The sequence below is a fragment of the Thamnophis elegans genome, chromosome 9 (genome assembly GCF_009769535.1).
Source record: "Thamnophis elegans isolate rThaEle1 chromosome 9, rThaEle1.pri, whole genome shotgun sequence".
In the NCBI taxonomy this organism is placed as follows: Eukaryota; Metazoa; Chordata; class Lepidosauria; order Squamata; family Colubridae; genus Thamnophis; species Thamnophis elegans.
In genome coordinates this window covers 63,273,784-63,300,409 of record NC_045549.1, presented here as the reverse complement: position 1 = coordinate 63,300,409, position 26,626 = coordinate 63,273,784, and the positions used below count along the sequence as shown (strand labels likewise).

General features: G+C 37.9%; 1 protein-coding gene across 1 annotated transcript in view; it reads right to left on the bottom strand.

Annotated features, from left to right (window-relative positions):
* Positions 1 to 1,258: 1,258 nt before the first annotated feature.
* Positions 1,259 to 26,626, bottom strand: part of DCHS2 (dachsous cadherin-related 2) — a 69,652-nt gene continuing 44,284 nt past the window's right edge. Inside the window, exons 11-20 of the mRNA XM_032223657.1 lie at positions 24,198 to 24,332; positions 23,140 to 23,349; positions 21,767 to 22,624; positions 20,548 to 20,658; positions 14,673 to 14,884; positions 13,655 to 13,806; positions 7,008 to 7,138; positions 4,818 to 5,104; positions 4,573 to 4,721; positions 1,259 to 3,710 (exon numbers count right to left, since the gene is read on the bottom strand). Of these exons, the coding sequence (XP_032079548.1) occupies positions 1,361 to 3,710; positions 4,573 to 4,721; positions 4,818 to 5,104; positions 7,008 to 7,138; positions 13,655 to 13,806; positions 14,673 to 14,884; positions 20,548 to 20,658; positions 21,767 to 22,624; positions 23,140 to 23,349; positions 24,198 to 24,332 (4,595 nt within the window). The 3' untranslated portion in view covers positions 1,259 to 1,360. The remainder of the gene's footprint in view (positions 3,711 to 4,572; positions 4,722 to 4,817; positions 5,105 to 7,007; positions 7,139 to 13,654; positions 13,807 to 14,672; positions 14,885 to 20,547; positions 20,659 to 21,766; positions 22,625 to 23,139; positions 23,350 to 24,197; positions 24,333 to 26,626) is intronic.

Genomic DNA, 26,626 nt, shown 5'->3' with positions numbered 1-26,626 from the left:
TATATATGTATGCATGCATGTTTCTGAGTTGCTTAATTTGGTCAGAATTGGACCATCACACTGCAAAATACTTCCTCTTAGGCAGGGGTGTCAAACTCAGGACCCGGGAGCCAGATCCGGCCCACGGCGTGCTCAGATCTGGCCTGCTGGGTCACCCTGAGAACAGCTAAGGACCGGCCCTTGGTGCCTCTGCCAGAGAAAACGGAGCTCCAGAGGGCCACATGGGGCCCTCCCAAGCTCGTGTTTGCTGGCAGAGGGTTACAGGAGCTCGGGAACCCGTTTTTGCTGGCAGAGCACCCAGGGCACCACATCCCCCCCAACATGAGTAACATTAAGCTGGCCATGGCCACTCTGGCCACATCCCCCTACCCAGCCCACCCAAGGTCAACCACAACCCTGTTGCGGCCCTCAATGAAATAGTTTGATTTCCCTGTCTTAAAGCGTTGAAAGACTCTAAATGTAAGTACAGTTTAAAAGTAGAAAAAATATAAAATTATACACATACATACATACATACATACATACATACATACATACATATATATATATATATATATATATATATATATATATATATATATAAAGTCACAACCCCTGGTATGCCCAAATATGGGAGGAAGGTCACACTTCCATTCTCTATCCTTCAGCTCGTCACAAGAGACCATCCAGACAGAAACCCAATATTTTTTACTGTTGCCTTTTTGTTACATTTGTTATATTTGTGCTGATAAATAAATAAAAGGAGACTAGTATAGATCTATTTCAAGCTATTTAGCTCTCATCAGCTAGCAATACCCTTACTGGGATTTGAACCTGGGCTATATTACATATTAGGCAGACATCTTAGCCATTAGGCCACAGGCTCTTATCCGTTATCAGCCAAGCCAGGGTGAAAGGTGTATGTATGTGTGTGTGTGTGTGTGTGTGTGTGTGTGTGTCATTCACTGTTGTGTGTGTGTGTCATTCATTCTTCTGTTGAAAGTTCGCATGTTGACCAACTAGAACTGATTCCCTTCAGATTAAGATATGAAGCAACTGGAGATATTGTAAGTTTTTCTATGATCAGCAGAGATAGGTAATAGCAGTCCTCTCTAAGATGTTTACAGAGTCAGCACATTGCCCCCAACAATCTGAGTCCTCATTTTACCGACCTCGGAAGGATGGAAGACTGAGTCAACCTTGAGCCTGGTGAGATTCGAACTGCTAAATTGCAGGCAGCCAGCAGGCAGCAGAAGTAGCCTGCAGTACTGCACTCTAACCACTGTGCCACCATGGCTCTTTGGTGAAATGGTGAAAAACCTAGGATTATAAGCACTGAAGCAGATTTCAAATGACGGACATCAGATGAATGGGGATATTTTTAAAATGCATCTGGCAATGAAGTTGGCAGCTGTGAGAAATATGATTTTAAATCAGGTTGAGCTGTAGAAGCAAGCAAAGGAGGAAAAATGAAAGATTTGTCCCCTTTAGGAAAATTATGTATTTCGATACTTTCATCCTGCAGTTCTGCAATTTCACTGAACACAGAAGCAAGAGGCTTAAAGCTGGGTTCCCAGTTCAGCAAACAATTCCAGTTATGATTCTCTCCAAGATCTTTAACAGAGTCTAATGGGGTAACAAGATCCTTGCTCTCAGGTGCTTCTATATATTCCATTGTGAGATCAGTCATTATCTCAATTTCTTTGACTGTCACTTTTGCAAGTGTGTGGGACACCATTTTGTTCCAGAGTAGTTCTCTGAAGTAATGGAGAGCTTCTGTGTTTTGAGAAATGTACATAATCTTATTTTCTCCAGACTGACATGAAAACTGATCAGAATCCCTTGAAATTCCTGAATCTGGTATAAATGAGCATTTGTCACTTAAAGCAGATCTCGTACCCTTCCTAGTAGGGTGTTCATTAATTGTTTTTAGTTCCACATTTTCTCCAATTTTCTCTTCTATTGGTCCGTGGCTATGTGAGTTGGATTGTACACAAACACTATCAATATTTCTTTTATCCCTGGTACCAATCAAATCCAGCCAATCAGCTGTGCTCCCTAAAGGAAGAATAGTTGTTCCGTGGATTTGGGGTTCTTGGAAATGTTTAGATGAGTTCTTTTGTCTATGCATGTTTAGATCTATAACTGAGGGACATGGCATCTCTTTCTTCAGGCTATACTTGCAGGTATCTTTTAGTATATATCTACCAATAAGCACAGCAAGGCAGATGGCTAAAAACAAAAGTACTATGATAGAGATGGCAATGCTAACAGACAGGTTAGCTGCTGGCAGTGTGGGATAGCTCTCCGGGCTATTAAAAATGCTTACCATAATTGTGCAGATGCTGGACTTTGAGTCCTGCTTTGGACTATGAGCTTTTATTAGAAGTTCAAAAGTGCCATCTTTCTCCTTCTTGCTGCTTCTTTTTTTGTGAATAGATCCAGCCAAATAAACAGACCCACTGCTACAGTTCATCGAAAAGAAGGAAGATTGTCCTAACAAAGTATAATAAATGACACCATCCACTCCACCATCACAGTCTGACGCTTTTACATCACCAATCCACTGCCCAGCTTCATTCTTCTCGGGAAAATAAAAGAAATATTCATCTTGGTTGAACACAGGGTCAAGTTCATCTAATCCTTCAACATTAATCCAAACAGTAATGGTAGCTGTGGAATTGCTTTTATCTTTTGCCTGTGCAACAAAACAATACTTAATCTGATGTTCAAAGTCAAGCACCTGCTTGGTGTGGATATTTCCAGACAAAGAATCTATTATAAACAGGTTACGATCTCCACGATTTCCATGACTAGGCAAGCAAGATGACTGGATAGAGTAGGCAAGATAACCAAATGGGCCAGCATCAAAATCTAGTGCAGAAATTGTGCAAACAGAGGAAAACGCAGGCATATTTTCCCGTACACCACACTTGAGGTTTGGTAAAACAAATACGGGGACATAATCATTAGCATCCAGGACACTGATAAAAACAACAGCAAAAGCCACATTTTTCGGAACTATTCCTCCGTCAGAAGCTTGGACAGTCAAGTTGAATTCCGTAGCAGCCTCGTAATCTAGAGCTCTAATCAGATGTATTGAGCCAGTTTTACCTTCTAGTTGGAAGTGCCCTTTATCATTTCCAGAGGCTATGTTGTAAGTGACATCTGCATTGGTTCCGGCATCATAATCATATGCTGACACCGAAGTAATGTAACTACCAACTGGAACATCTTCCCTGACATGAACATGATATTCCAAACTTGTAAATACAGGTGGATTGTCATTAACATCTAAAATAGTAATCGACACGGTAGCAGTTGAATTTAGATGAGCAGCTTTAGGATCAGATGCAAGAATTAACAACTTATAAGATGAACATTTCTCTCGATCTAGGGTGTTCCTCAAAACAAGATTTCCAATTGTTTGATCTGAATATTCTGGCCCAAATACGAGCTTTTTCACATAGAATTTATTCTCGTTATTGCCACTAATGATGGAATACACAACATTGGTGCCTTGATGATTTCTACCTTGGTCATTAACTGAGAATGTGAACAGGTTCTCCCCAACTGAAGCATTTTCACTTATAGTAAAAGTATAGGTTTCCATTGTAAACAGAGGAATGTATGTATTCATAGCCTGTATCTGCACTGTAACAGAAGTCATAGCAGTCAAAGGAGGATTTCCATGGTCGCTGGCTTCTATAAGGAGATGAATCTCTGGGTGACTGAACCGATAAGTCAGTGGCTTAACAAGAAACAGTGAACCTAAAATAAAATAAAACATGCATTATGTTGTGCAAAATCTTTTAGTACTAACACTACAGTTTCCACTTTCCGTATTGCACAAAAATAAAAAAGTCATCATTTAAAAAGTTTTTCAGTGCTGCAAAAAAAGAAAGACAATATAAAAAGACAATTCCAGACAGCCAAAAATTGCATGTACTAAATGGAGTTCATGTAAATTCAAGGAGCATGAAAATCATATGTAGTTATTGTGGAAATCATTGTAACATGTTAGTACTTATTTCTTACACTTAAAGAAATTCTGATATTCTTAAAATGTATTAATTTTGTGAAATTTCCTAAGTCACAGAAAAGTAATAGCATTTAAATTAGATGAATAGATTTAAATAGGCCCAAGAGTAGATATACAACACAAAATGTAGAATAAATACTATATGATGTTATCAACCCCTTGGATCCTTTCTTCTAAAACTTAGAAGTACCTAGATCAGTGGTAGTCAACCTGGTCCCTAACGCCCACTAGTGGGCGTTCCAGCTTTCATGGTGGGCGGTAGGGGTTTGCTGTAACTCTGCTTTATAAATTTTATAAAGTAAAGTTACTTCCGTACTTTATAAATCACCATTACTGTGGAACCGGTGGGCAGTTAGAAAATTTTACTACTAAGAGAGATACAAAAGTAGGCGGTAGGTATAAACAGGTTGACTACCCCGACCTAGATCCTTATTTAAAGTCATGAATTATATATTTAGCTACACAAGGTATGCATGAAAATACCGCCTATTAAGCATTCTCAGCACACAGAATCTTGAACGGGATTTTTCCCAATTTGGTTGTTCATTTACGCATGCTCACCATTTTGTGGATCAATTAAAAATGTGTCAGACAGAGAAATCATTCTATAGACTATATTTCCATTGTGCTCCGAATCTTTGTCTGTGGCATGTACAATCAAGACAGAGTCATCTATGTACTTACATTCAGGTATAATCACCTGAAAGAAAGGGAAATAAAATACAGCATTTCAAATATTGTCCATTAATTGATTTTAAAAAGTAGATTACTGGTTCCTGGCCTTTCTTTTTCTTACCCGATAGCTATCCTGAACAAATACTGGAGGATTATCATTGACATCAGCTATAAGAATTGGGAGTCGTTCTATGGTTTGATGCACAGAATCAGAAACGTTGATAAAAAGTTCCAGATGAGTATTTATTTCAAAATCTAATGCCTTCACCAGTGTAATTGTTCCCTTCAATTGGTCGATTGCAAATTTCTTTCCATGATTAGAACCTTCAGCAAAACTGTAGTGAAGAGGTGGGCCCAGATCTGTATCATTTGCAACTACTTGTATCAGTAGGAATCCAACTGGCGTACCTACAACAATTATGCTTAAAAATGAGAGTATATTCCAGTAGTTCTTGCATGGTTCGAAAAATGTAAGCCAACCATTGATTTAGTAAAAAAACTGAAGTGTTATATCACATATGATCATAGTTATATAGATGTTAGGCAAATTTTAAACTTAATTCTAAAATAAGTAACAATAATATACTTGAGAGACCGCCTGCTGCCAATTACCTCCCACAGACCCATTAGATCTCACAGGGTTGGCCTCCTCCGGGTGCCATCTACCAGCCAATGCCACCTGGCTATTACCCAGGGGAGGGCCTTCTTTGTGGCAGCTCCGGCCCTCTGGAATGAGCTCCCCGCAGGGATTCGGACCCTCACCTCTCTTCAGGCCTTCCGAAAAGCCGTCAAAACCTGGCTTTGCCGGCAGGCCTGGGGGTGATGAGTTCCCTCCCCTCTCGACATGTATGGTTGTGCAACTGTTGTTTACTTTTATTATTTGTATTTTGTTTTTTATGTTCCCCTTTTCTCCCTTGAATTGTTCGCCACCCTGAGTCCTCCCGGAGAAGGGCGGCATAAAAATAATAAAATTCTATTCTATTCTATTCTATTCTATTCTATTCTATATTACATTTCATTCTGTACATTTTGCAACAACCATAGTACAAATGTATGGCCATCCTAAATTATCTGAGCATATGTTGCACTTGGTAGCTTGATGTCTACATACTTCATGGCCACGGCAATATACTTTTCTTAAGCAACCTTCTTCTCGGATGTTTTCCTGCTCCTAACCAGATTTTAATCCACTTTGCTTCTGGAGATCACTAAGATCAATATGTGCCACAGCCTCCTTCATAAACCTTAATTATTCACATGCACAATTATTTCAAGATAGGAATCTTAACTGTTACACTTAACCATTTTTTAATTTTTACAATAGTGATCACAGAATATTAGAGTAGTTATTTTTAATTATTGTTATATAACTATAATAGCAATAGCAATAGCAGTTAGACTTATATACCACTTCATAGGGCTTTCAGCCCTCTCTAAGCGGTTTACAGAGTCAGCATATTGCCCCCAACAATCCGGGTCCTCATTTTACCCACCTCGGAAGGATGGAAGGCTGAGTCAACCTTGAGCCGGTGAGATTAGAACCGCTGAACTGCAGATAACAGTCAGCTGAAGTGGCCTGCAGTACTGCACCCTAACTACTGCGCCACCTCGGCTCTATAAGACAACTTCTCTAGATCTTGACAAAGGCTCTTCTAATTCAATATTTTGTGTCACACTGAAGCCAACTGGATGCATTTGGGAAGTCACAGAACTGGATAAGAAAGTAAAATCCCATTTTACTTTTGATTTCCAACAATCAGTGCCCATGATTCAAGAGAAGTAAAGAGCCATTTATTTTAGTAACTATTGATATTTTCATCTCTTTCCTATCTAGTCTACTTTTAGAACCTGCTAAATTAGCTATCATTATTTGAGTTAGATTTCAATTTTCCTCCGCTAGCTCAAGTCACCATGCTTTGTTACTTCTGTCAAAATTAAGAGTATTCTAAAATTCTCTTAAAGTTGGTAGTCCTAGCTTCACAGCAGGGGCCCCTCCCCCAAAAACTAAACATAAATTAAAACTAAATGTTTTAATTTATTAATAAATAATAATCAATTCTTAATTTCCAGATTAATGTGTCTTAAGACAAATGTTGTTTCAAGATTTAAAGGAATAGATTATATTATTTCTTGTGTTTGTTTTAAATAGTTCAAAAATAGAATATTCATAGGTATTAGAAATACCTCATAGAATATTTGCTAAAATGATACTTACTATTTGATCAAGAATGTAAATTGAAAGAAAACCTATTTCCTAAACTAAAACTATGTTTAAAGTTTAATCCAAGCATAAAATGAGAATCATTCTTACTTTCAGAGAGATGGATAATATCAAATGGCTGCAGAGTTGGAGCATTATCATTGATGTCCACAACTTCTATGTCTATTGTGCAATTAGCAAATAGTCCAGGGATTCCTTTGTCAGCAGCTTGTACAATCAACCTATTAGAGAATCAGTAAACCTGGGATTAGTGGCTGTCAGAAGCATTACGCAGGTATCAGTGGTGGGTTTCAAAAATTGTTCGAACCTACTCTGTGGGTGTGACCTCCTTTGTTGGAGTTGCTTGCCGCCCATGTGACCGGATATGAAGATGCCAACGACACTTGTCAGAACCACCTTAAATTACCTCACACACAGCACTGGCATGCATAAGAATATGATGTAAACTTGTTTTTTAAAAGGCATCTTTGGTTTGCGTTAAAACAACTTCAACACACACAATGTTCTGATTGCACCACAAACGCAGTAGTCATCCTTACCTTTCACAGAGGCACTGAGTTTTATAAATATGAGCATGATAGTGTAGAATAATCATATCCAAGGACCAGTGGTGGGTTTCAAAAATTTTTGGAACCTCTTCTGTAGGTGTGGCCTGCTTTCCGGGTCCACTGGTGGAACCTCTTCTAACCGGTTCGGTAGATTTGACGAACCGGTTCTACCCAATAGGTGCGAACTGGTAGGAACCCACCTCTGGCAGGTATAGTAATATAGTAATTATATAATAATATAGTAATTATTACAAAGTGTCTGAAAAATTGTCATTTTTTCAGTGAAAATGTTAGCATAATAAAATCATTTGTGAAAGATAATCCTATATTTGCCTACCAGTTGTTGTTTTTTTTAAAAAAAACATAAGCAACTGAATAGATTTTCTTAATTTATAGAATGCCATACTATGTTAATAATTGATTAGAATAGTAGCATTAATAATTGCGTTAAAATTCTTTTTTAAGAACCTTACATATGAGAGAGAGAGAAATAGAGTTACAAAACTAAAAATGTACATTATATTCTTATTGATTTATATACTGCCTTTTGTACTGGAATTTAGGACAGCAAACAGTGCTCCCTCCTGCATTTTTTCTGCAATAGTAACGTGATATGAACCTATATGAACATAGACCAAGAGGAATGGTATATGCAATGGTGAGAGAAAAATAATTACCTACGTTATTATCAATTGCATTGAAAAATCATACTCGTTTCAGGAGGAGGTGATTCCATACACTATGGGTATCAAACTCGATCACGTCACATGACATATTGTGACTTTTTTGCCTTTGGGGAGCCGGGGTAGGCATGGCCTGTGTGTGATCCATCCGGCCTGTGGGCCGCCAGTTTGACACCCCTGCCATACACAAATTCACCTGAGATAATATCCAATTGGACTAAGTAGTGTCTTACTCAAAAATAACATCTAGTGAGTTCAGTGGGACTTCAACTGCTTTATAATCCATGTAAAGATTAAATCTGCAAACACTGAGATGGATCAAGTTTAAATTCATTTTCACTTAAATCAATGGGATTTTAATAAAAGCAGTTTAATTACCTCATTGATTTCTTCTAAAATAGTCAGTTTAGTTTTGATTCACCTCATTGACTTCCTAAAGCAATAAAGCATTACACAAAAGTGATAACATGACCCGACAAAAGGGCGAACGTCAAAACCGTGCCCGACTAAACCGCGTCACTAAAATCGCGACGTCATCAATGGGGCGACAACAGCGCAGAGACAGAAGGGCGCTTTACAACAGCGCTTATAACTTAAGGTAAGGGTTAGGTTTAGGGTTAGGTTTAGGGTTAGGTTTAGGGCTAGGTTTAGGGTTAGGTTAAGGATTAGGTTTAGGGTTAGGTTTAGGGTTAGGTTATGGCTTAGGTTTAGGATTAGGTTTAGGGTTAGGTTTAGGGTTAGGTTAAGGGTAAGGTTTAGGGTTAGGTTTAGTGTTACGTTTAGGGTTACGTTTAGGGTTAGGGGTTAGGTTTAGGTTAGGGTTAGGGTTAGTTTTACAGTGCGCTTCTGTCGCCGCGCTGTTGGCGCGATTCAGCGCTCATTCATCGGAGCGCTTTAGAACACACGGTTTTGTCACCGCGGTTTAGTCGGGCACGATTTTGTCGTTCGTCCTTTTGTCGGTGAACCAGTGATAAAACTCTCTGAGCCATACTACTTTACACCAATTACTTGTAAGTTAAAGCAAAATATTCTTCAAAAGACTAAATAACTTTAATTGGTAACACTTGCACAGCACTTTTTTTGTTGATACATAAAGAAGTTCAGAGAGTTCAATAAAAGCTAGAACAAAAGAACAGGACTAAGCAGACTCAAAGACTTAATGGAGTGAATATGCTTTATGTACTGTAAATAGTCTTAAATTGATATACGGCAGTTTTATCCCTTCAAATGTATTAATATATTGTAAATGGCGTATAGCAGAGTATACACTGTCAAATAAATATGAAAAAATTATATTCCCTTTCATTCCTGATACAATAACCTCCTTTCAAAAAGTGACAAACATTCATATGTCAGGAATAAATACGAACATTACAATTTGATCTTAGGATTCTATTGCCGTTCATCTACGACACTGGCTCTCTACTGGGTTTTTGAGGTTTTAAAATGGTCAGAATATTTTACTTAAACTACAGACTTGCATTTAATTTTCTAAACGGCCATAATTTCAAATTATGCCTAGAATATTGGTAAGTAAGCTGATGTTCGTCCATCGTGTTCGAAGAGGACCTTGGCATCTAACAGGTTGTGTGTCGGGCAGGTGGTTGGTAAGGCCTAATCAGGCATGAAATGTTCTGCCTCCTATTGGGCAGACAAGTGAGGGCACCATTGTTATAGCATTGGAAGCTCTGGCTTTGGGGAGTGCTCGCTTCTCTTGTGCTATAGTTGTTCTTCTGTCCTCAGATGTCTGGAACCTTGGTGGATCAGCGTGCGTCATGCCAATCGGCTTTGTGCCAGGTCTACCCAGGAGGTGGCATCAAGCAAGGTACACGTAGAAATACATATTAAACCAGTGGTAGTCAACCTGGTCCCTATCGCCCACTAGTGGGCATTCCAGCTTTCATGGTGGGCGGTAGAGATTTGCTGTAACTCTGTTTTATAAATTTTATAAAGTAAAGTTATTTCCCTACTTTATAAATCACCATTACTGTGGAACCGGTGGGCGGTTAGAAAATTTTACTACTAGCAGAAATACAAAAGTGGGCGGTAGGAATAAAAAGGTTGACTACTCCTGTACTAAACTAACCAGTTTCTTACATTTTACTGTTTGAAAAACACAATAAAATATATAATTAAGGGCATCTAGATAAAGTCTCTGTTAACAGTCCCTCTGAAATTCTTAAAGTTTTAACATTTCCAGCGTTTAGCTTCAAAAATAGATCACTGTAGTTTCAGAAGTTTCAAAAAAAAAATTAGTCTTGAGTTTGGCTATTGTTTGTTCAAGGGAAATGCATTTTAAAAGCAACAATTTATTTTAGAGCACATGAAATCATTTCTAATTGTGCATTCAGTAATATGTTTAGAAAAAAAGCTTGGGAAATTATTCCCAGACACACTGAATTAGATACATCAGATACAATTCAGAAATAGAATTTTTTTAAAAAAAACCTGCACAAATATGTTTTACACTAGCATTAGGCAACCAGAAGCAGCCTCATTTGTACGTCCACCATCTTGAAACTGTACCGGCAAATCTGATGGTAAAATGACTGCCGTATTTTTCGGAGTACCGGAGTACTCCGAAAGTAAGATGCACCGGAGTATAAGACGCACCAAGATTTTGAAGAGGCAAATTTTAAAAAAAGTTTTTGCACTCTGCAGACCTCCTAAAAACGACCCGTTTTTTCATTTATAGAATACTCCTTGGCGCTGGGGGACGCACAATTGAGCAAAAAACGGCCAGTTTTTTACTCATTTCTGCCCTCCCCAACTCCCAGGAGCACTCTGAAAACCTCCTAAAGGCTATACATGGCCATTTTGGTGAAGGGGGGTGGTTTCGGGAGGTAAAAAAATGCTGTATTCAGTGTATAAGATGCAGCTAGATTTTCAGCCTCTTTTTTGAAGGAAAAAGGTGTGTCTTATACTCCGGAAAATACGGTATATTTCACCTTGTGCAATTTTTATATTTATTTTGTTTTGAAATAATAATAATAACATTAATAATAATAATAGACAGCAGAATAGAACAGAAAGAACTGGAGAAGATAACAAAATACAAAGATCTACAAATAGAAATAGAATGACTATGGCAAAGGCAAGCAGTCCCAAAACAACTGGAGCACCACTTGAACACCATAGGCATCGACAAATTTGCCATCAGTCAATTGCAGAAGGCTGCTTTACTTGGAACTGCTTCCATCCAGCACAGATAAGCCGTGGCAGCAATCCAGCTTGCCAAGGTCACTATAATGTTCTCCAACATTAATTCCTGCGTTGGCTTCTGCAAGAGGGGGGTATGCACAAGCAGTCCTTTATAGTCTGGAGAGGAGCCTAATGACCACCAGCTGAGTGCAATTACCTGCTGTACTTGCGCAACTGTTCCTGACGCCTATTAGCTCTTTGGTGCCGGGCATCCAGGAACAACTCACTGCTGGCATCTGGATTACTCTCCTTTGTCTCCTCCCCCTGGTCCAAGGCTTAGGCGCCTCCTGGTGGCCAACCAGCCTCTCTGCGCCCTGCTCGGAGTCGGAACCCTGTCCAGGGTCCTCCTCCAGAGCCGACTCATAGGGCCCCTCGCTGTTGGAGTCTGGTGGCAGCTCCAACGGCTCCTGCTGGGCCACAACACCTCTCACACTAAAGCCTTTGATTTCAATGGACAAAATATAACCAAGGGAAAGATTTACATTGAAATACAAGGCACTGAGAAAAGTAAGTTAAATGAACATTTAAATGAACAGAACGTGAAAATAAACAGAACTGGGCTATAAAAAGCATTTTCCTTCCAGTCTTGTTAGAACTGGAGACAGAATAAAGCATCCTGAAATTCCTGGAATGTTTATGTTTTTAGAGACAAATTCTATAACTACCTACTTTAAAAGGACCTGTTCTTCACTTTATTTTAGCTAAAACATGCTACAGAAGAAATACTTTAAATAGCCCAGTGAGCAATTCATTTTAAAAGGCTTAATTATGAGCATTTCTTGTGATCTTACTATAGTTGCATTCTGAGTTCATTGATTTCACTTAATTATGTCAGCTCCGCTTTTGAATATGTTAAATGCACAGCTATTGGGGGAGGGGGGGAACAGACAGCTTAAAGAGCTTTTGTGTAGTATTAAAAGTTTGATAATGCAACATCCTTAGTTGAAAAAAAGTGAAATGGGGGAAAATGAGTTCCAAACTGTGACCAAGAATATTTATTTCTCTGTACTTTCTCTGCAAAATACATTCTTCACAGAAACAACTACTATTCCATACATAATGGTTAGTAATAGTTCCCAAGAAAGGGATCTATACTATCATTTGCATGAAGAGACTTTCAGGGTCAGTGTTGAGAAAGATTCCAAGGTGGAATTATGGAGAACTCTGCCATCATGTAAGTCATAATTTGCTAGATCAAAGATAAAATATGTGGCCCCTGGCCCAAATCTGGCCCAAATCTGGCCCATGATAGATTGCGGAGATGGTCCACAGGCCATCCCGGAGATGGCAAGAGACTGGTCCCTACTGCACCAGGTGCAGACACTCCCACCCAGCCAGCTGTGATAACCAAACCATGCCTACACTGGCTCCTCAAAGGCAAACAAAATCCCAATGCAACCCACAATGGGATAGAGTTTGACACCCCTGTGTTGGATGGACCACTATCTGATTCGACAACTTCGTATGATTCTGTGTCAGAAAATGAGATTCTAAAACCATATTATCAAATAAATAAAAACGTGTGCTCCCCAAAATACTTAACAAGTAACAAAGTAATTAACATTGATATATTATATTTCTGCCATAGAGTATGGCGATAAGCACTGAAGGACACAGGTAACAAAACAAGACAGCATTCAGTATTCAAATAATATACAACTACAACCAACACATTTGGTGTAGCTAGGGTCCAGATTCAGGGGGGGGGGGGGGAATTATGTGTATAACCGTGGTGGGTTTCAAAAATTGCTCGAACCTACTCTGTGGGTGTGGCCTACTTTGTGGGAGTGGCTTGCCACCCATGTGACCTGATATGAAGATGCCGACGACACTTGTCAGAACCACCTTAAATTACCTCACACACAGCACTGGCATGCATAAGAATAGGATGCAAACTTGTTTTTTAAAAGGCATCTTTGGTTTGCGTTAAAACAACTTCAACACACGCAATGTTCTGATTGCACCACACACAGTAGTCATCCTTACCTTTCACAGAGCCACTGAGTTTCATAAATATGAGCATGATAGTGTAGAATAATCATATCCAAGGACCAGTGGTGGGTTTCAAAAAAATTTGGAACCTCTTCTGTAGGTGTGGCCTGCTTTCCGGGTCCACTGGTGGAACCTCTTCTAACCGGTTCGGTAGATTTGACGAACCGGTTCTACCGAATAGGTGCGAACTGGTAGGAACCCACCTCTGGTGTATAACCCATATACATATCTGTATTGTATTTGCTGATAAGTAACACATTTTCAAGGCTTATGTCAAACATGATATAATATAGATTTTATAATCATTACAAACCTATATAATGAAATGTCTTCACGATCCAGAGCCATATTTGTAGATATAATTCCTCGTTCTGAATCAATGAAAAATACTTCGTTTATATTCCCAAATAAAATAGAATATTCAATTTCTCCATTTCGTCCACTGTCAGAGTCTGTTGCATAGATCTGTATGGGTACAAAATCCATGCTAATCTTGAGACAATAAGTGAAGTTAGCTTTTTGTTTTGTTCTGTTTTCCAGAATATGTTTTTGGTCATATTTTGGTCATGTGTGGACAATATGTGCATGTACAATTCAAATGCATTTCATCAACAACTTATGAAATACATCTCGATAAAAAAGAACTTACAGACAACTTTTATTATATTTGAAATGGCTGAAATAATATGTATAGTAATCTAATGTATTTGTAGAGACTTCCAAATCCTAAATTTGCCTTTTGAATTTTTTTGTCATTCACATCTGAATAGCAATAGCAGTTAGACTTATATACCGCTTCATAGGGCTTTCAGCCCTCTCTAAGCGGTTTACAGAGTCAGCATATTGCCCCCAACAACAATCCGGGTCCTCATTTTACCCACCTCGGAAGGATGGAAGGCTGAGTCAACCCTGAGCCGGTGAGATTTGAACAGCCGAACTGCAGAACTGCAGTCAGCTGAAGTAGCCTGCAGTGCTGCATTTAACCACTGCGCCACCTCGGCTCTGAACAAGGGATAAACAATGTGCATGGAAGCTCTTGGCTAGCTTCTTAAACTCTGGTTATAGGTTTCCATTCAAACGGGAAGCACATATCCAAATAGAAGTTTAGCAGTTTTCTTTCTTGATTTTGCAGTAGTATTTCTTCTTACAATGCCTTCACATGCAACACACTACTATACTACTTGCTTGGTAGCTTATAGGGAACTTAACACTTCTTGCTGTCTCTGAAGGGCAATCTGGTGGAAAACCATTGGGCTACCTTGGCCACTGTGATACAAGATGGGCCAGGGATCTGATCCAGCAGAGTGATGTTTGTATTCCCATGTTCTTACCTGTGTAATATAAGCATCATAGGCTTGGCCTTCCCAAACTGATGTTCTGATATAGCTTTGTTCAAACTGAGGTACATTATCATTAATGTCCTGTAAGAATACTGTCACACCACACACTGCTGAAGCCATGCCATTTTCAGCTAAAACTGCAAAATGCACTTCCTTTCTGACTTCATAGTCAAGAAATACAGGATGTTTTACTGTAATTTCACCTAAAGACAAAATAAGTTATCTACATCAGACTGTTACATGTGCAATGAAAATCATCCTCTCATTCCAATTTCTAAATTAGAAATTTTGAAAATGAAAAAAATATTCTGGCAATTTGGCAACAAGTTAAGATTCTTGACATCTTTAATAAAATAGTTCTTACAAAAATTAATGGATAATAGTGAGGTATACCATCTGTTCTTGTTGAAGTTAAGCAATAGAGCAATCAAAGATATGTAGAACATTTTGTCTTGTTTGTTGTTTGTTTGTTTGTTTGTTTACCACAAAGGTTATAGGGTCCCTTTCCTACAGCCTGAAAAAATATAAAGCAGGCCAACATGTAATCTTCTGAAAACCAGAATAGCAAAATTAAAATGTACATATTTGATTCTATATAAATAGAAATGTGTGCATCTTTGCAATTGATTTGAAGCATGTATGTCTTTTAAACCACATATAATTGAAATAAAAACAAAATCTCAATTCCAGAGAAGCACACAGCTTAGAATGGGGGAAGCAGTTTCCTCCAATTTTCTGGGTGGCTAAGATTAACACTTTCCCCATGTGGTGGGATGCCAACTTGGTAGATTAATGTGGGTATTAGCCTTGAAAATACTGAGTTACAAGAAACAGTGCCAGAAAATTGGCTCTCTGTGTGTGGATCATAGAAAAGGTGTAAGAAGGCTATACAAAGAAAATTAGCTTTCCCCATAATGAAAGACAGAGACAATAACAGATTTTGAGAAAATAGATGTAGAAAACCAGTAACCTCCAAGATCAAATATGGCACAAATTCTTTGGACCAAAAAGACTTTTAAAGAGAACAGCTGTGGGTCACATCTTTACATTTGTCATTTATGCTTTTAAGTGAACTAAACCTGTGCTTTAAAGTCAACCTATGTATCTTCCTGGTGAATTGCAAGATAACCTTTGCAAAATCAAAAGTGAACATGGGGGTGATTCAAACCTATACTATGAAGAAAATCTACCATGTGGGCCATTTGATTTAAACTGAAAGAAGCAGAACTACAGAGCCTTTATTGCCTTTAGAGAGCACTAATGGCCAATACAAAGCTTGTTTAGCCAGCTGCAATTTCAAGAAAATTCATATGTCACTGACAGATACTTAGGATAGACTATAGCCGTGATGGTGAACCTATGGCATGTGTGCCAGAGGTGGCACGCCGAGCCCCCTCTAGATCACGTGCGCCGTTGCCAACTGCTCTTCTGGTTTCCGGCACAACCAGCTGGTCTTTGCAGGTGCCAGACCGCTGAAGCACTTGAAAACAGCCAAACACCAGGCGGCTTTTGGCACAAAAAAATGGCTTGGAAACAGCCACAAAAATGCCCATAAAACAGGCGTGCATGTGACAGCCAGATGGTCTTCAGGTTTCCAGTGGTTCGGGACGCGCATGCACACATGCGTTCTGGATTAAGCACTCTGTGCCAAAAAGCTTCGCCATCACTGGACTATAGGCTTCTGTGGTCATCTTAGCTACTTGCCCCGAGAATTCCCTTACATGGTGGCATTTCTTCATGACAGGCTGGATGCTGTAGCAGCAACAACAGCATGCACTATTTCCTAATCAGCAAGTATCCTAGTTAACAATTATTCAATTATGTTCCTGTTGGGCATATGCCAGTTTCCTAGCATTTTACTCCATTCAAAGCTGTATTGCACAGCATGATGATACAAGTAAATCAAGCCTCAAAATAATTTAAGCAAACCATCCCCACACAAATGAAACCTTGGGTGAATATGAAATATATCCTGATTACTCTGCCAACAAAAAGTCAGGCAGTATATAAACTATTTCACTTTGTTTTGTTTTATTTTTACTCTATTCTATTAGCTGAGGAGTTGTTGAAAACATCTTTTATAAATGTTCCCAAATGTGAACTTGATTTAGATTAAATAAGACAGTCATGTTAATAAAATAATTGATTATTAAAAACATACTTGGGGTTTAACTAAGCAGTAGATCTCTTTTTCCAAAGCCAGGAGGAAATTATGTTTTCAGCAGTCAGCTGGTATTCATTTAGTGTATAGCAACTTTGCTCATAAAATCTAGCCTGTTTCATCTTAAAATCTTTAAAACATTGTTTTGTTTCAGGTCATTTTCTTTTTGACTTCAGCATTTGGGGATAAGTTCAAATACAAAATATACTTTTAAATACAAAATGCAATTCAATTCTCACAAATACAGAATAGATTTACATTCCTTTTTTCGATCAACCTGTGTAAAACGTTGATGTTAAATACTAAATCTAGAGGGCAAAAAATCCATCTTTACTCTGTTTAATTTGGTAAATAAAACTGATATGAAGTTCACAATCGTTGTACCCATATCAGAATAAATAAAATCTTATATTTTTTTTAAAAAAAACACATTATTGGAAAAAATATTTCTTATCAGTACAATTAACGGGCTAACTGGAGAATAAACAAACCTAACTTTGAATGAAGAAGTGATATACATAATCTGCACCAGGGTGGGTTGCTGCTGGCGCTGCTACTGCTGTTTCACTTTGCGGGTACACCCGCCACACGTTGCTTGCAAATTGTTCTGTGCATGCGTAGAACATTATAAAATGACTAAAAAACATGCTGGCAATGGCATGGGTGACCGGGGAACCAGTTCAGGGCCGTGGCCAGCCTGCCATCCCTACCGGTTCAGCGACCCAGTCCCAATTTCCACTACCGGTTCGCCCGAACCAGTGCAAACCGGTAGCAACCCACCTCTGATCTGGACTTTAAACATATACAGTATAAAACTACAGATAGGCCTTCCCTGGAGATTCTACAACACCAGCAGCAAATGTGATGCCTCGTGAATCTCATCCATAATTTTGGAACTCCCTTCCTGTAGGGTTTTTACAGTGAATCATCTGAATGGTCCTTGGAACTGAAGTTACACGTGTAAGCAAAAACTGCAGCAATCTGCAGAAAATATTTGCCTGTCAGCTATTCTTTGCTTGCAGTGTTCCCAGGCGATGAAACCAAGTATAACCTGCAACATCTTATTCACTCATTTGATAACACTTGATTTCCTCAGCTATTACAACGTGAACGTTCTCACGAACACCAATGATGTAAAGACTAACCAATTATTGTGCCTTGGAGACTTGTTAGCCAATAATGATATAACACGTAAAGTAGGTAGAGCTCAAAGAAGCTGAAAACACTATAAGAATGATGTTTCATGATTAATAATTTTGCTGTTGATTCTCATGTCAATTCTGGACGCTCAATAAACTTTGGTTGATTCAGCTATCCGTGGGTGGACTACATTCTTTTCATCTTCAGCCTCGGGACCCTAAATGCTACACCTTCCATTTGAATTCCAAAAACATGCAGGGTTAAAATATACTTATATATTCAAAGAATTATGTGCATGCTATTTTGTAAAATGGAGTAATATAATGATGTCGAAATGACCTTGAATTGTATCAATTCAATCTGAAAGTGACAGTCTGAATACTCATACATTTACTGTATATCCAAAATTTTATATGTAATAGATATTTTAAAAAATTAGTAACACCAAACAAGATCTTATTAGATTAAGATTTTATTTTAGTATTTGGGATAAGTTGACCATGCAATGTATTTGCATTTGTTCCTTCTTCCTTTCATCCTCAAGACAAATCTTGCTGGACTGACCCAGCTTCAAGGCTCCATATGTAGCAACTCACGGTTCCACCACAAATGCGCGAATGACAAAAGCGCGCCTGACTAAACCGCGGTGACAAAACCACGCTGACAAAACCGCGCCGACGAATGAGCGCTGAAGCGTGCCAACAACAGCGCACCGACAGAAGCGCGCTGTAACCTAACCCTAAAAATAACCCTAAACCTAACCCTAAACCTAACTCTAAACCTTACCTTAACTTAAATCGCGCTTCTGTCGGCGCGCTGTTGTCGGCGCGCTGTTGTCGGGGCCCTTTTGACATCACGGTTTTAGCGCCGCGGTTTTGTCGGCGCGCTTTTGACGTTCGCGCTTTTGTCGGGTCACGGCAACTCACTCTACTATTCATTCAACTTGTCCCATGCAGGCTTCTGTGTGGCATGTGGAGGCCCTTTCACTATCTTCACGGAGCAATCTATCAAGTGAGCTGTTGAAGTAGGTTGGCAGTACTAGTCTTGATACCATAACCGAGATACATCTTCACTGAGATTATAGAAGAGCTGAAACGTTACTGGGACCCTAGTAGTGTGAGTGCAGGTCTCCTCCCAACTCCTACTGAATCAACTCTTCATGTCAAAAAAAGGCCAGCTTTCAGAAAAAGCAATATGAAGTGAAGACTTATGCGACCAAATGAGAAGGAGCAATAAATACATCACCTGTGAAAGGAAGGAGGAGGAAGTCCTTGGGAGGATGACTCATAGCTTCCCAAATCTAATCCAACATTTATAGATTCAAGATTTCATTAGTTTTAGTTTCCTTTGGTTATATACTGGCATGAAATCACCAGCATGAAATTAATAATTGTTACCATCTTACAGTCTTTTTTTGTTAAAGAGACTGTTACTTTTGTAATAGTAACAGTTACTTTGAAAACATTGAGTACCTTGAGTCTTATTGGTGCATGAAGTCAGAAATTGGTTTAGGGAATTTTGAATGAAATATTTGGGTGTTTTTTAAAGATATCTAAGATTAAAAAAAAATAGGGTGACATGGCGGCTTAGTGGCTAAGACGCTGATCTTGTTGATCAGAAAGGTTGGCAGTTCGGTAGTTCGAATCCCTACCGCCATGTAACAGAGTGAGCTCCCATTACTTGCCCCAGCTTCTGCCAACCTAGCAGTTTGAAAGCATGTAAAAATGCAAGTAGAAAAATAGGGACCACCTTGGTGGGAAGGTAACAGCGTTCCGTGAGCCTTTGTCATTTATTCATGCCAGCCACATGACCATGGAATTGTTTGTTTGTTTGTTTGTTTGTTTGTTTGTTTGTTTGTTTATTGACATTTATAGGCCGCCCTTTTCCCTGAGGGGACTCAGGGCGGCTTACAATTAATAGGGAGGGAGTGCAAGACAGAACACAAGAAAAAAAAGAAAAATGTGAATAAAAAAAATAAACCAGTAAAACACAACATTCATTCAGCATTCCTCCGCGTAGTCGCCAGTCGGCACTGACTGGCAGATGGAATTCAGAGGAGGCCTACTCTATGCGATCTGATGGGACGCAGGGAGGTGATTGGCAGAAGGCGGTCTCTCAAATAGTCAGATCCACTACCATGGGATCTGGGAATTGTCATCAGACAGTGCTGGCTCTTCAGCTTAGAAACAGAGATGAGTCGGGACCTCCCCCTAGAGTCGGGACTGACTAGCACCTAGGTGTGAGGGGGACCTTTACATTTATCTTTACCTTAAGATAAAAAATATATATTGCTGACCTTTGCTATTGACATCACTATAGAAGGATAAATCATATTCTCAATTCAGATGAATTTTAAGGAAAAAAAACTATTTAAAATTTTATTTTAAGCACACATCTTTTTTTAAGATTAAAGTACTAAACCCAATTTTTACTGGAATTTAAATAAATAGCCACTAACCCTTTGAATGATGTTTATACAAATGCAATTATAACTCCACTGTGGAAAACATTTTACTAAAGCCTCAACTGATTTTAGAACAAATGAAGATAAATAGGCTAATTTACCTGTGATGGGATGAATATAGAAAATATCCTCATGTTCACTGATGATTGTATATTTTACATTGTTTTCCATCAAACTGTGGTCATGAGCAGCAACAGTAAAAACAGAAGTACCTGTGAAAGCAAATATTAAATTTATTCTAAAACATATTAAAAGCATGAAGCAGATTAAACTGATAACTGGTGGCATATATTTACTGTTTACAGCTATATACCAGGAAAATATTATTTTATCATATTAACATGCCAAATATATTTACTAAACTCATTTTTGAATATCGGTTATGCATTTAGCCTATTATGATGATAGCAGAAGACAGGGAAGAGAAATAAGGATGATAAAGTGTTTGGAAGTTATTTATTCCAAGAACTAAACATATTAAGCATACATAGATACACAATGCCAGCAGTAATGTTCAGCTAGATACTCTTCCCGTCGCCAATATGGAGTTATATTCAGCAGATATAATCTCATTGTGCCCAGAGAAAGCTAAAATTGTACATTGCTGTTTTGAAAACATTCAAACCAAATAATTGTCTTTAAAACAGGAAGTAAAAATGCCTTACTGTCTGTTGCAGCTTAGAACAGTGGTGGGATTCAAATAATTTAACAACCGGTTCTCTGCCCTAATGACCATCTGGGTAGGTGAGGCTTGGTGGCCATGTGACTGGGTGGGCATGGCCAACTCAAGGTCACTCAGGTCGATGGACGCTTTGCCTTAGCTGTTACAATGTAATAAGGGTTAACCGGAGAGGCAGTTTCTGTAAGCAGGGCAATAAAGATTAGGCTAGAAACAACGCTAGAATGTTTCCTTCCTGCCTTCCTTACAGGATCAGCCCTGTAAAGTGGAAAAAAACAAAAGGAGATTTCTTCCAACAACCAGTTCTCTGAACCTCTTAGAAAATTACCAACCGGTTCTCCCGAATAGGTATGAACTGGCTGAATCCCACCACTGGCTTAGAACTACTTGAGATGGCAACTGAACAATGTATATTAGAGACAGAAAATCATGATTATCTAAAAGAGAGCTAAAGACTTTGAAAATGAAAAAATGAGATAAATGAGTAGGTAGCGAACGTGTTTTAATATGGGTTCAAACGTCAAATTGTAGCTTATTTTTGATTTTTCTGTAAACTTCTGTCCTAGAATGCCTTTTAACACATATATATTCATACATATATACATAGCATTACAGAAGACACAATATGATTAGGTACTCACCCATTTCGCTGTTTTCAGGAACCACTGCTTCATACTGAGTATGACTGAAAGAAATCATTTCCGTGTGGGCTTTAGAAGAGATGATCACAACAGCTGTAGCAGTTCTAGCTGGGGTCCCTTGATCGCATGCCGTTATCAGGTGGTGGGTGAATAAGCCATCGTAAAATACAGGTTCCTTAAGAAATATTTCACCTGTATTTGAATCCATCTCAAGTATTGTAGCTGGTGTCACAAACCGAAACTTCACTGTTCCATTCAAACCTAAATCTAAATCCCTGGATTGCACAGTCGCTATTGCCTGATTTATAGGTGTTTGAAAGGATACTTGAAGTTTAAGAGGATTCTCTAAGAAAAAAGGATTATTGTCATTTACATCTTCAATCTGTACTACTATAGTAACACTGGCACTTCTTGGTTGTCGGACATCGGAATCTGTCGCTATACCTTTAAATATATATTGAGATTGTCTCTCTCGGTCCATTGGTTTATTAGTAAGGACAACACCACTAGTTCTGTTAATAGTAAACAATCCAAGAGATTCATCCATTAGAGTGTACACAACCTTTCCATTTGGACCTTCATCTGCATCTAAAGCAAACAGTTCAAGAATTGATGAGTTTTCTTCAATATCTTCACTTATAATTGCTTGGTAATGATTTCTTGTAAATAAAGGACTGTTGTCATTTTCATCCAGGACTCTGATTTGTAGTTCCATAACAGAACTTCTTGCTGGAGTGCCTAGATCAAAACACTCTATGACCAATGTAAAATTGTTGACGCTCTCTCTGTTCAAACTGCGAGTAGTGAAAAGGTCTCCTGTAGTTTTGTGCAAGGCAAAGTATCCTCCGGTATTCCCACCTTCAAAATGATACAAAATGAATATGTCAATTAAAAACAGAACAGAAAACAAGAAAAGCTTTCTATACACTGATATGTATTTACATATAAATACTATGTAAGAGCTGTTACTGACGAAAGTCCCAAATACTAGAAAACATTTTACCCAGAATTTTAGAGATTAACTGTTGATTCAGTATTCAGATGCAGGACGTAAATTTGCATTGTGAATTTAAGAATGACTGATGTTTTCTAAGGAAAAAAAATAAGATTTTTAATGGGACAGCTAGACTTTTTCAAAGGACTTACATATTTCCTGTATTGTAGAATGTAAAGAGTTTTTAAAATAATAATATTGTATTAAAATAAATAAATCATATTAACACAAGATGCAAATATTACAATATTACAATATTACAAAAATGCAAATATTACAATGATCACATTTTAAGAGTAGTTAAATAAGGTCAGCAAATGCCAAATTTTAAATCTTGCTTTTTTAAAATAAATATACATTATTAAATTATTCACCTTACCAATTATTTGATATTGCACTATGCCGTTATTAGCTATATCATCATCCACAGCCAGGAGTGTTGTTATTGTTGAAGGCAGTTGGTTCTCCAATATTTGGATATCAGAAACTGGAAAGATGATCTTAGGAGTATGATCATTTTCATCTAGTACTCTAAAGATAATTGATGCTGTACTGGATAAAGAGGGAGTGCCCCCATCTTGAACAAGCACTATATTTGAAAAGAAGCATATTTGAAAACTGATTTATAGTAACAGATTGACAAGATCAGATTGCGAATATGTTCACATATATATGTTCTGACCTAGGCTTCCCAAAAAGCACGAAGCAGATTCCTGGTCCCGACAAAACCCCTTTTATTAAATGAATGTGAATTCCTCTCATTCTCTTTCAGAAAAGGCCTGGTAAACAGTCTTTCAAAGGTGAATTTATGACCACAGACCTTATCTACCTTGGAAAGCTGCCATGTAAATATTTTCCAAACGCAGTGCTGTGCAAGGAAAGACTGGGCACAGAGTCTCTGAGATTCACGGACAGATCTTCACACTCCTGAAACGAACTAATGAACAAACTAACGAACAAACAAACAAACAAACAGATTGTTTCCTGCAAAAGCCCATTCCCCTTTCGCTCCTCTTTTATTTCCATTCACCGTCCACATGTGGCTTTACTCCCAAGTCAATTTCTGAGCTGTTCTTTTCTTCTGGCAGCTCTGTGCATGTGCACACTGGGAACAGGCTCCAGCTGTTCCTCTGCCTCACTGCTATCTAGCTCCGAAGGCAGCTGAGAACTGCCAGACGGCCTTGGTACCATCTCTGTCTCCGACAGAGTCCTCATCCAAGCCTTCCCCAGCCTCCAGTACATGTTCCACCCCAACCTCTTCACTGTGCTAAGAGCTCTGCTGGCTACTGTCGGGCCACAACAATATAGGACACAAATGATACAAATCAAACACCTTCCTTGTACATTTCAGACAAATTAAATTTAAAGGGAAATAGTCAGTTAAAAACTATGTATAATCCCTGGATCATTGTATGTATAATATCTCAAACGCCTTACCTTTAATATGAAGAACCTCTTGAATTTCCCTGTCAAGCGAATTGGCTGTTCTAATTTCTCCAGTATTTGAGTTTATTTGAAAATTCTCATATGCAGGTCCTGGTAATATCTCATATTTAAGTAGGGAATTGATTCCTTAAAAGGTGCAAGCAAAGAGACACACAGATATAAAAATCAGTCGATTTTAAAAACACCATTGTAATATTAATAACAGGTTTCAAGCAGTTTCCTGGCATATTCATTTATTACAGAGGTGATATAGATTTATTTTTTCTATATATTTGCTCTACACTATTTTATTTAAAAATCAATTTTAAGTAAAGAAGTTTAAGGAAAAAGATATATTAAATGTGAACATTTAGAGGCTTCTTTTAGACCTTCGAAGGGTTGAAAAGAATGTAGCATGACTTTTTAATTTGAACATTATGTGGCATTTGCAAGTATTAAAATTCTCTATTATTAAATAAAAGAGAAAATATTCTGATTGGCCAGATACAGTTAATCCTTGTAGTTTAGTCAGACAGGATTCCCCCTCTCCCCCAAATGAAATGTTAAAAAGATCAATAGCTAAAAAATAAATGTTGGTTACAGGATTTTTAGTGTTATTTTGTTATTAGTAAATCTATACTAGTTAAAGGTTTTATATTAATACTGGGTATTCTTAATTTATCACATGGTCAAACTGATTTGTTTGACCAGCCAAATTGATTTAATTGATCAGAGAAAAGACAACATTTATGTTTATTGATGACTGGAAATCCCTTATGGATGTTCTGCATAAAACATAAAAAGATGAATTTATGATTTATGGGTCTGATGATTAGATAAGCTAGATTACAGAAACAATACAATTACAATGTAATTTATAAAAAGAGGTAGGTTTATAATTGCAATTATAACTGCTGTAGAGAATATTGAAAACCACATGTTAGTATATTTCTTTTTAATCTTTTCTATTATTTTTTCTTTCTTGCATTTTAACCCATCTTTGATTTATTTCTTTTTCTTCCTTATTTTATAATACTTTATTAGTTTTAGAAATATGTAATAAATAATATTTTGCACTGTCTCTATGAAGAGTAGCAACCATTTAAACATGTAAGCATTATACCACTGTTAGATAGGTAAATAAAGTATCCATAATCATACTACAAAGTAAAAATTTTAAATTATCCATAATCATACTACAAAGTAAAAGTTTAACTTTCCTGTGATAAGATGGAAGGTGATTCTGTAATCAACCTATTCTGCGCATTCTACTCTTCATACGGACAGTGCAAAATATTATTTATTACATATTTCTAAAACTAATAAAGTAATATAGAATAAGGAAGAAAAAAGAAATAAAAGATGGGTTAAAATGTAAGTATATTCTGATAATCCTAAGGATTTTGTACAGTGAAACTTATTTTCTTGTAATGCATTTGCACAGGTAAATCCTTCAGTCAATTTAATTACAACGTATTTCTCCACTATCAAGAATGATCTGATCCATCATTTACCAATTGTGAGCTTTATTCTTTGAGAATACCATATCCCTGATTTGTATGCATGCCCTTTAAAAATGGAGCTGTGATATTAAACATATAATGCCCCATATTAGTCAGTTGTCATGATAGAACTCTGCCATATCTGAGTGTAACAAAGGAAAATGTTACTCATGAAATGTAACAGCTTTTTATTTTTTAGAACAGATGTATGCCTTCTGTCTGTAATGGGAAACTTACTTCCCATTTTTGCCTTTTATAGTTTTATATGAAATTACTTCCATATTTCTTGTGGTTTCAGTGCTGAGGAAAGCATAACATCTTTTTCATAATGTTTACAGAAAAATAATACTGTAACAATAACTATTGGCCTTTATTATAGACAAGTGTATATCTCAGGTTATAATAGATTATTTTACCTTCAGCTATTCAACATTTTAATTTATTTGGTCTCTTGCAAGGGGTGGGTTCTGGCAAACACTACTGCTGGTTTGCTTGTGGGCGCGCTTCGCACGGGTGCGTACTTGATGCACGATGCACGTGAATGCGCAGTGCAATAAAAAATGTTCTGCGTATGCACAGAAGCAAAAAACAAGATGGCGGCACCTACGGCCCTGCCCAGAGAACCAGTTCGGGAGCGTGGCATGCCTAGGTTGCTGTCGGTTCCAGCAATCTAGGCTGCCAAACTACTACCAGTTCAGCCGAACCGGTAGGAACCTACTACTGGTCTCTTGCCTTCGAAAAATGTTAAATAAAAACAGCTTAACAGGATACTCTATTCTGATATCAGTACAAACACTATTAAATGGTTTCTGACTTGCATTCTTGTTTTCACAACCTTATAAATGGTACTCAAGGTGTTCTTAGGCATTTTCTATTATTTCTTTGTCTGAACTGGGGAAATCCAATCCAATTAATGGAGGAACTATCATCAAAGCTGAG